Here is an 11,344-nt window from a genome sequence, read left to right on the forward strand (position 1 = left end):
AAATCAGAAAATGTAAATAACACTTTTCACCTTTGTATTAAAATTGTATGTATTTGGATTTAAACTGCTGAAAATGTAAAATTAAAAAAAAAGTCTTTGGTAATGTGAGCCTTTTAGTTAACAATATACAGTTTACTACTCAGTGTGCTTTGCATTTTACTTTCACCCTGGAAAAGTGGTTTCATTGTGTGCAGTTAACCCATAAAGGGCAACAATTCCAACTATTTATCTTCAGAAAATAAAGACTGTATTTTACGATACTCTCCCACTCCTCTTGTGAAAGAGTAAGCCTAGAAGTCAAACACCAACACACATTTTGCAGTTGATTCTCATTTCTTGTTAACTACATCATAATTTAAATGCTAAAATTCCATTTCAGCTGAAGAACAAATAACCCCACATGAACAAGTCTCAAGGTGTTCGTATCACTGCTTCTAGCAAAGACAAACAAAACACACAAACTCAAGGGAATCAAATTCAGTTGTCTTCAGAGCAGTTCTTAACAGATTCAAATGTGTTTGAATTTATGCCCAAAACTGACACGTTCCATTTCATCTTCAGACTTGCTAAGAAAATTTCCATACAGCTATCTCAGGATGATATTCCCGAAAGAATGCTTTTCGTTGACAATGGAGAAAGACATGCTCTTTACTCATTCCATTTTTCATGTCATATAAGTTATATAATATATGCTAATATATATTTAATATATAATATACTATTATTATTACTGTAATCAGACTCTCATCCAAAATTAGAAAACATAAACTTTAAACTTTAGATGCTATAATTAAAGTCTATTAATCTAAACATATGCAAATACTGTATATTATAGCTAGCAATAACATATATATGTATGTGTGCACACAAACACACACACACACACACGTGCGCACACACACACACACACACACACACCCCTCTATACAGATAAGAACTAGTCACATCCTGCTCAGGCATATATGTGCTCTAGTCTGCAAATTGTAAGAAGTTTAGTTCAGATAAATTTTGTGTAGCACTAAGTTGGTTTATAAATCTGTGCAAAATAAGGGTCATAAATATCATATATGCAGGTATATATATTCAGGTATACCCACATTACCATGAATGAGGTTCTCTATAAACAGATCATCTGAAACTGATCCTGAAAATAAGTCAGCACAATCCTAAAATTAAGTATTTATGCAATCCTCTTGCTCACCACTTTAATAGTACCATGGTAGAGAGACAGTTGATTTTAACAGTCTAATAGGACTGCTAAAGAAAATAACAAAATCACATCTTCTCTTCCAGACCAAAGAGTGACTTCAGGACAAAACTGTTACCTGCGAGGTACCATCTACCTACTTCATTACCCCCAAAGAAACTTGAAAATAATGAATATTTTGTTTAAAGATCACACTACAGTACAGACTCCTTCTTAACCGAGACAAGAAAACCAGTATTTCTCATAATACCAAGGGTAACCAGGATTTTAAATCATTTCAGGAAAAGAGAAGAGCATTAATCTATAATACATAAAAAGAGTTACCTCGTAATGGTTCTAGAAACCCATGTAACTTTTCTAAAAAGAAGGTCTCTGCCAATATAGAGTAACTTTGTACATGCAAACAAACTCATTATGTGTAATGAAATGATGCATGTTAGTGAAATTATATATACATGCATACTTGCAGATTTAAACTTAAAACAAAATTGCTCAGGATTAATAACACACAAATTAATCTGTAGAGTAGATAGGCCACCATCTGAAAAAAAAAAAAAAAAAAAAAAAGCCTTTTAATTTTCCCTTTCCTTGAATCACTTTCTTCTCAAAGGCCTTGGAAAAAGCAGTAATTTGGGCTCTGACGGGCTGTGACTAGAAGAGAGCTTCTCATTCAATTACATCCTGTAGAAAGCACCAAAATGATTACGTCTTTCAAAAAAAGACATAGTCGGTAAGCTGCAACAAATTAAGGTGTTCCAATTTTTTATGCCAGTACTTAATTAAGTCTGACTCTTGGAGGACAAGGCAACACTTTTACTTTTCTTTAGACAATGATACATTGTTAGGAAATAAGGAAATACGAAAGATTAGACTTGGGCATAATATAACAATGAAATGTATATGCTACTTAAGCACAAGAATATAAACGAATGCAACAATCTTAGCATATTTACATTATTGCTAGTATAATAACATAAATGGTTACATATATAAGCTTATATATGTAACCATTATAAACCATATATAAAAACATATTTATACACACACATACAAAACTTATATACTTATTAAAAGTATTTAACCTGTATATGACTTCTGTGTGATGAAGCAACAAATTTTGGCCTAGCTTTGAAAGCAAATACAGTAATGTTAAACGGAGGGTATGTCTTTCTTCAGAATTTAACTTAATGAAGCACGTAAGCCTTTCTTAAACTAAGAAAAATACAGAATTAAAAAATGAAGCTGCATATTTCACACCACTTTGAAAACATGTTATTAGTTGCAAAAAAAGGGAAAGTTCACCCTCTTCAGTGAGGGTTCAGATGACAGACTCTACAAACAGACCTAGAGCAAAACTATCAAAAAAAAAAAGTCTGAAACTATCTTACCTCAGTAAAAACAAGCGGTTAAAAAAAAAATTCCCATTATAAACAACCTGAATATCTGGCAGTCTTACTTTTTAGCCCTTAAAATCATTACGATACTTTTACGTGGGTCTTTCACACAACATACGCGGTACAGTAAAACACATAAAGCTCGTTAAAGCACAGAAACGCGAAACGACAAGGGGCGATCCAGCGGCGATCCAGAGCAGACGCAAGCGACGTGGATCTGGGGCCGCCGCGCGAGTCGCGCCAGACCCGTGGCCAACTCTTGTCTCGTGACGCCGCAGTTTCGGGGAGCAGTGCGGTAAGTGCCGCCCCTCCAGCCGCGGCCCCGCGCCGAGGCACTGCCGCCCCCGGGGCCGCGGCCCCTTCGCAGACCCTCGCGGCCCCGCGCTGCCCGCGGCGGCTGCTGGCAGCGGAGCGGGACGCGGGGTCGTTGCGGTGCGACCCGCCCCGCCCCGCCCCCCGCGCAGCTCGCACAAGCCTCGGCGTGGCCGAGGGGCAGCACCGGCGGCGCCCCCGGCCCGGCCCGGCGTCCCCCGGGGGCCGCCCCAGCTCCGCGCCCGGGGCGGGTGTCGCCGCGGGGCGCGGGGGGCACCCGCGCTGCCCGGCAAGGGGGAAAGGGTGCGGAGCGCCGCACGCCGCTGTGAATCCTGGGCTGTCGGGGTTGGCTTTTCCTTGTTGGTGTGCGGTTGTTGTTGGTGGTGGTTTTTTTAAGTGGAAAGTTTCCTCTCCCAGCAGAGCCTGGGACAACATACAAACTGCCCCAGGGCGCCGCGCTGCTATCGCGGCTGACAGGTTTCTACCCCCTCCCCTCCCCCCGCCTTCCGAAGCATTAAAAAGCAGGCAGATAGATCCGGCCAGGGTTTGTTTTTAATAACAGCTATTAATACAGGTAATTGCGTCCCTTGCCAACAAAATAAAACCCAAGCTCTCGTGCCAGCATCCCGCACGGAGCCTTGTCGGCACCGGGACCGGGCGGCGGGGAGGGCAGGGGGCGAGGGGAGGGCGGCAGAGGAGCAGAGCCGCGGGAAAGTTGCGGGCCGTCTCCTCAGCCCCGGAGCCGAGTCGCCGGGGAGAGGAAAGTTCACAGGCAAGAGCAGCGCCCGCGGGCCTCCGATTGGGGATTTCTTCTTACCTTCTGGTCGACAATGGAGCAAGCCATTTCCCGGACGTGGGCAAGGCTGAGGTCCCCCGAGGAGTCCTGCAGCAGCAGCACCGGCTCCCGGCTCAGCCCGATCTGGAGGTGGAAGGCGACGCCGCCGCCGGGAGCAGCCCCCGGCGGCGGCGGCAGAGGGCTGGGCGGCCGGATCGCCGGAGGGGCGCTCATCGAGGAGAGGACTTCCCGCCGGGGCGCCGCGGGCGGGCGGGCGGCAGCGAGAGGGGCGCGGGCAGCGCGGTGAAAACTTCGCGGCCGCCGCGGAGGCGCCGGGCGAGCTCCCGGCGAAGTTTCAGGGAAGTCCCGCCGAGCTCCTCCCGGGCGAAAATGGCGAGGGGGGGCGGAGGGCCGGGGAGGATGCAGACAGGAAAAGGCGGCGAGAGAGGCGCGCGGCGAGGGGGGAGCCGGGCCCAGCGCCGGCGAGGTGGTGCCGCCGCTCCGGCTGTTGGCGCTGTGCGCGGCGCGGGGGCGGGCCGCGCCGCGCCCTCCGCCGCGCCGGGCCGCGCCGGGAGCTCCGCCGCGCCGCGCCGCCGCCACACGGCGGCCGCGGCGCCCGGTCTCGGCGCTGAAATCGCCCCGCGGCCGGCGGGTGCCTCCGCGCCAGGACGCGCCGCCGCCTCGGCGCCCGCGGGACTCGGCGCCCCGCCGCCCCGGCCTCCCCTCCCGCCCCGGTCCCGGTCCCGGGGGGAAGAGCCTGCCCGGGCCAACGGCGTCCCCCCTTCCCTGTCACCCTCCGCTGTGCGATACCTTCAAAGCCGCCTTCACCCCGGCTTCGCCGCCCTCTGCGCCCGCCCCGGCCGCAGCTGGTGGCAGGTGGAGGCAGAGCCTGAGGAAGCTGTGGATTTTCCCTCGCTTCGAGGCAGCGCTGTGGGCTCCTCAGGGCTGGGTGGCAGCAGCTGATCCCGTGCGAGGGTGGGGAGATACGCGTGGGAGTGGGAGCTTCTGCCCGTCCCTGGCTCCTTCTGCTCGACCGGCACCTCCTCCGGGAGCCCCCTGTCAGGCCTATCCACAGGGAAGAGATGGGGAAAAACTTGCACCCATATCTTCTCTAAGCAGCATCCAGTTTCACATATGGTGGGTGCTGAGATGGAGCTCCCTGCCACCTAAAACCAGGATGAGGTATTCTTCCAGACTTTCAGGATCAGTGCAAGTCCTATCCATATGCACAATGTGTTGGCAGGTGACATTTAATCTCAAAAAAAAAATTAAAAAAATCCTAATCTCCACTTGGGGATCTGTTAAATCGTTGGGAAAAGGAACTGTCAATACCTCAGACGCCAAAGGAGAAACTCTTGAGTTTTTCATATGGCACCTGTAAGCATGGCAGTTGTAAATGCATGTTTGTAGGTAGAGGCTGATCCCACGCATTTACTTGGTTTTTTTACAAAGTACTTTTTTTGACCAAATGTACAGTTACAATGTTGTTTCACTGAGAGCATCTGTTTTATTAGGTCACAATTTACTATAGTCTGCTTATTTCACACCTGGGATTTGCACACACACAACACTTTATTGTCTATATAGTTTTGGAGCCAGTTTATTCTTCAGCAAATTTGCTTTTTAAATTGTTAATTTTAATCTGTCTTCTACAAAATACCACGTCTGATGAAAACGTCAGCACACTATACTGAGATGATTATTAGTCCCACTTAGCAGATTTTCTTATTACCCTAGGAGTATAAAGCATTTTCAACCATATCCTTTGGTTTTGCTGTTGAAAATCAAACCTAATGTTGCTGTTGTCTACACCGTTTCCTTAGGAATTAATGCTTTCAGTATTGTACCCCAGCTATACTGGTTACCATTATGAGAGGCAGTTCCCTAACAGTTCTGCATGTACTGGTTATTTTGATGCTTGGATTTTTTGGTGTATGTACATTTATGCTCTCAGATCTAAAACTGCCGAGGCATTATAACTACTGCAAGCTTCTCATCAGCCTGTGGCTCAGCCAGCTACTCTGTACAGCAGCGAGCATGGGAGAACTGTGAGATCCACCCATACGTGAATCTATAGCAGGAAGAGCATGTGAGGTCAAAGTGCCATCCCTGAATGGCCCTCACAAGTTCAAATGCAAATGCGAGGCCAGGGCCACCTCATGTAGCTGGAAGGAAGTTTTTCTGGACACTGCAGTTTCAAGTCCATCCACTTCTCAGCTGTTGGAAGAAGCATGCTAGAAGATCCTACAGAACTGCTTCATTGTCCAGGTGAGCCCTCAACACAGTAAAGTGTCACCAGCTACTTTCAGAGTGCCTCTTCCTTGCAGCTCACTGGGACAAATGCAGATGTGGTTCTGATGGTAATGGGGCAGTGAGCTGTCTCCCTTTTCCTGCCTTTGCCATATTTAATTATGGGATCACGTAACTTAGCATTTCACAACATAAAACCTTTGGCTTTCAAGGGGAAGAGTGGAAAATGATAGTCAGCCATGGCATTAGCTACCGTGCAGTGTTACAGCTTTTCTGCCACTCTAAAACAACCAGAGAGGAGATGCAGTGCTACAGAGCAGCCAGGGTGGGTAAGTCACCAGCATCAAAGCTAACATCCCCCAGGAAATTATTACACAGTAGCAAGACTGACAGTGATATATCCTTGTTTTTCTTATCTATGTGAAATTTAATTATATAGCTCATAGGGTCATTAGGCACTCACAGATCCACATACTTGATTGTGTGGACAGTTACAGGGTTATCTTCACTGGGAAAGATTATCACATTTTTAAAAAGTTGTAGGTTGCTGAGTTACTTGATAGGTGCATCTGATATGTTGAATGCATGTTTGTAATCAGAATAGATATGGGCAGGACTTCTTCAACACTGTGTCAGCCAATCATATTCAAATGCTATTTATAAAAAGATTTAGTGAAATCAGATGATGTGATCCTGAATACAACCTGACCTGTTGTACTGACTGAAACATCCTCTATTTCGTTATCCTTCCAGATGGGAGAATTATTGTTCTGATGCCAGGGAGGAGAAAAGACCATCCACTACAATCTGTTCTCCTCCATGTGACCTGATACAGTGTGCATGCCTGGTTGAGCCACTCTGTGCATGCACAGCTGGTCCTTGAAAACCTCTGGAAGTTTGGGTTTCACTGCACAGATCAACTAAGCAATACATGAACTCCCACAAGAACGTACAGAAGTAAAATGAGTTTACCACGCATGGTTGCACAGTTTATGCATCTAAGTACACACAGGAGAAGGGCAGTCTGGAGACAGTCCCACTGTAAAATCAAATTATGAAGACCTGTCCCAGCTACTCCCAAGGTACAGAGCCTTACCTGTTGGCAGCATATGCACATTAAACTCGACACGATGTCAGCAATTCTTGGCATAGGACTGCTTTTGTTGCACATGTGTATTGCACAACCAGGGGCTTAATTTCAAGCTTTATTGCTGTAATATTTCAAATTATTCTGTATTACTACAGTATGAAAGAGAATATTGTTCTTTATAGGTTCTTATGGATTGTATACTTGACCTCCATCCTGTTCCAGTTAGATGCCTTTCTGAAGTTATCTTTCTCCTTTTCTTTCAGCTTACTACATTGTATAGATGGAATTCTGTTCTATCCCCTGGGAATAAGAATCATCCCCTTCATGAAGGTCTTATTGCTGGATTTCTGCTTTTCTTCATCTGTAACTGGTCCCTTTTGACCAGTCAGCTATCCATTTATCTTTTTGCTCTTTAGCACAAGCAATCATATGGTGCATGTGTGCTAATTAAAAAAAAATCTAAGAACAAACACCTGAAAGAATAAACCAGGACATACCTAAAGAATGGAGAATATGCTGTAAGACCAATGCCTTTGACAAATACAGATGGACAGACAGACTGTTAGTTTTAAGGTCAAAGTAGCTGAATTAAAATTCAGTCCTAAAATTTAGTCTTGAGATGTTTACATAGAGAGTAGAACAAAGATATTACTATGAGATAATTACTATTGGACTTGTGAGACAGATAGTGGAATATCATATCCTGTTCTGGGATCAATATTTGAAAAATAGGTTACTTGATAGTATAGTGTATCTCGGCAAGGAGAAAAGAGCAAGGCTAAAGCAGAGAAAGGATTAAGAAGAAACAATTTCTGGAAGCTACAGAGAAAGTGAGACTGGAAATAAAGCACGAATTTTAACTGTGAGAATGATTGGCCTTTAGTTATGTTCTCAATGAGCTCCAAAAAAAGCAGGCAGATTTTTTTTTCTTTGACAGCACACATGTACAGATGTAGAGAAAGTCATCTTCCTTCCTCCCCTGAAAGAAGTGTATCTTTTCTACCTAAGAAAGAAGGCATTTTCTGTCTAGAAAGAAAGTGAGTTAGCATAAAGCCTTTGTTCCTTACGTCAGCTCCACCTGTTTGCCTCTGCTGGACTCCATAGGCTGCTCCAAACAGAACAGGAGCCTACTGATGAAGAAGGAGTTCTTCAAGCCACTGCTGAAGATAACAACAGCTTTTTATCCTTGAAAATTTACCTCCTTAGCCTGCAACAACAGATCATATGTTAAAGTGGGCAAAAACACTTTTGTTGAATCAGACTGATTCCCATATTTGCATTCTACCACTACAATTTCTTTATGTTTCCAAGCCTTCTCTCATCTCAGACACTCCTGAACCACAGCTCTAGGCTTACCGCATTGATAAGGCATTGCACTATTTTTTTAAACAGTCCAGCTTCTCGACATATCAACTTGCCTTCAGTGTGGTCCAGTATAAACTCCAGATCTCTTCCTGCTAGGTAATTATTTTGAAACCATTTCTGTATATCTGTAGTTCATTATTCGTACATAAGCATACTACATTGCATGTATCTTTATAGAATCCCATCCTACTTTTCCAGACCTTTGCACCAATTTATTTATATCATTTGAATTCTAATCACAAGTGCTTCCACTGCATTTTCACTCCATCTCCTTTCTGTATAATCCATAAATTTGATAGGTATAATCATCATGCAAGTCATTAGTAAAGAATTGAATGGAACTGGATGAAAGACAGACTTCTGTGGAATTCCATTCAACATGTCTTTTCATTTTGACACAACCATACTCTTTGGGTATTATTACATAATCAGTTTTATGTCCGCTTTATACTATGTTCTTCCCAGCCTGATTTGCTCTGTTTGCATACGAGAACAGCTTATAAGACTGTTAAAAACCTCATCAGTCAAAATACATCACACCTACTGCTTATGCTCTGTTATAGAAAGAAATCTGAGTGGTTTGTCATGATTTGTCCTTTAAAACAAATTGATGTTGGCTGGATAATCATATCGCTGTTATCTTCCAGTATTTACAAATATTTTTTGTGTTGTTCCTGATTGCTTCCAGGCATCAGTAATTCCCTAAATACCTTTCTACCCCACTCTTGAGTCTTCCAGTATCTCACCCATCCATTAACCCTCAAAGGTGAGTGTTAACAGTTTTGCGGTTGCTTCAGCCAGATATCTAAACAACCTAATATTTTAGGTTTATCATCCACCAGACACTATTTGAAATATATCTAAATACTATGTAAGTTCTTGTCTCCCTAAATAAGCCTAGTGGCTTTTTTTTTTTCATTGTTATTAACAATGTTATTGTGCTAGCCACTTGCTTGCAAAGAAGGCATTATGGACAACTGCATTATCCAATATATCTTTCCCTTTGTGTTGACAGTGGATCAACACTTCCAGAAGCCACTTTTCATTCTGTTATGGTCTGCAAAATGCAGATAATATATTGGCTGTTCCTACTTACAAACTTGAGCAGAAATCACAAATTTTGCAAGTGGTAACTCTTGTGTTAGAGATGCACTTTACATATTCTCTATACAAACTTAGATTTTAACACTGAAATTTCTGCCAAATCTGTTTATATTAAGAATGGTTGAGCTTTTCCCGCTTCTACAGTTGAACACAGACTGTGCCATTCTTACTGAACAACAAAACATGCTTTATTAAGCACAGGTCAACAAGAGTGACACCAATTTTTCTTTGTGTCTGCTATTTTCAGATGCTGTAGACTGGATGCTTAAAGTGGACTGCATGTTGCTGTAACTTTTCTTCTGAACAAGACAGCGTTGGAGAGGAAGGTTGCTAGTTCAAAAGCAGAGTGTTTAAAAAACTGAACCATGGGAGAGAGAGAAGAATAGACTGGTACATACAATGAAATGAGATTTGGGAAGAAGTGTGGAGGCAGTGATGGAAAAGAAAAGGATACTAGAGATGGAAAAGAAAAGGATACTAGAGTTGGAAAGGCAGGTGACATTGGATCTGGAATCAGTACTGGGTTAGGGGTTGAACTGCTAAATTAAATGGAACTGACATCTCAAATACTAGAAAAAGGTTTCATAAATAAGCTCCTGTGTATTTATTTGGAGAGAAGAAGCAGAGGTTAGCCATAGAAGTTGTTAGGGGTTTTCTAATGAACCATTTACTTCCATGAAGAAATTATGACATTTTAAGATTTAAATGGTTGGTGTGAATACTGTCAGTGAGTCTCCTGAACTGTGTTTTTTTTTTTTTTTTTGAAAATGTTTCCAATTTTTGAAATTGTTTCAGTATTTCTAAAAAGAAAGTTTTGGAGTAATATCTTCCATGACTTTCTCATAAAAGATTTAGATAATTAGTACAAAATATTTAAAAATATAAAAGTTAAAAATGTAAAACATTTTAAATCTGAGCCAATTCAATTTAGTATTTTTATGAACAAAAATTTCAGATTTTTGAATTTCGTCCTCTCTTGGGAAAAGAAGTTCAACTCTGACTTAGGCTGACAAAACTGTTTCCTGCCTACAAAAACTTATCTCTGGGCAAACTGGCCATGGATATACAAAGTAGCCTAAGATTAAAATAGGATACAAAAGATTGCATGTGTTTAACTATTAAGCTCCCCTATGTCAAACTTCTGCAAACTCTGTTTCTTTTGCTTGAGGAAGAAGTGTGCTGGTTTGAGAAAGAGGATGGGTTTTGGTTTTTTTCTCTACACTCCAAACTGACCTAACTATACTTGAAAATTTCTAGGCCAGGACAGGCACCAGTTACCCCAAAGCATGCTTTGGAGAATGTTTGTTATGGCTTGATGATAGAATAACTGATGCATTCAAGTTATCCTGAGTATCTTGGCATTGCTTGTGCATGTTTGTGCTAATTGTCCTCACTAGCTGCCTGGTTCTTAGGAGAATGGTACTTCTAGAACTAGGCAGTCATTGCTGCTTAAAACTGCAATTTCAGAGGTACTTCAGTTCTGAAGATACTCAAAATGAGGCAGCTATTGTACCTTAAAAGAAGACAAGAGCACACAATTTATTCAGAAATGCTACTTCCCAGATGATTTCTGAATAGTGTATTCAGTGTGAAGCACACTTTTTTATCACTTATGTAATACTATTTCACTAAACAGTCTCCTGAATATCACTGTGATACAATTCTACAGAATTTTGGGTTGCAGTGACCTGAAATTTCTAGGTCTGATAGTCAGACATTGTAATAGTGTAAAATAGCTGTTTCCTCTTCAGAAATGATTTTCACAATCTAGCTGAGGATAATTTTCAACAAGCAGCTAGTATATTTACATTTTGAGTTTTTTAACTAGGTTGATAATTCAGTTAGTA

At 42.7% G+C, this 11,344-nt stretch overlaps 1 protein-coding gene and 1 long non-coding RNA gene across 5 annotated transcripts in view; one reads left to right on the forward strand and one right to left on the reverse strand.

The window, feature by feature from the left end:
- The window catches only part of PRKD1 (protein kinase D1), a 156,857-nt gene extending 152,674 nt beyond the window's left edge, over positions 1-4,183 (reverse strand). For all 4 annotated transcript variants that reach the window (XM_013940461.2, XM_013940463.2, XM_013940460.2 and 1 more), the window contains exon 1: positions 3,731-4,183. In XM_013940461.2, the coding sequence (XP_013795915.2) occupies positions 3,731-3,922 (192 nt within the window). In that variant the 5' untranslated portion in view covers positions 3,923-4,183. The remainder of the gene's footprint in view (positions 1-3,730) is intronic.
- Positions 4,184-5,446: 1,263 nt separating this feature from the next.
- LOC136992087 (uncharacterized) lies at positions 5,447-10,233 on the forward strand. Its single transcript, XR_010884176.1, has 5 exons — positions 5,447-5,956; positions 6,692-7,020; positions 7,292-8,489; positions 9,082-9,159; positions 9,745-10,233. It is a non-coding gene; the product is annotated as an uncharacterized lncRNA (long non-coding RNA).
- Positions 10,234-11,344: the final 1,111 nt, after the last annotated feature.

Source organism: Apteryx mantelli, chromosome 4, assembly GCF_036417845.1.
Source record: "Apteryx mantelli isolate bAptMan1 chromosome 4, bAptMan1.hap1, whole genome shotgun sequence".
Lineage (NCBI taxonomy): Eukaryota > Metazoa > Chordata > Aves > Apterygiformes > Apterygidae > Apteryx > Apteryx mantelli.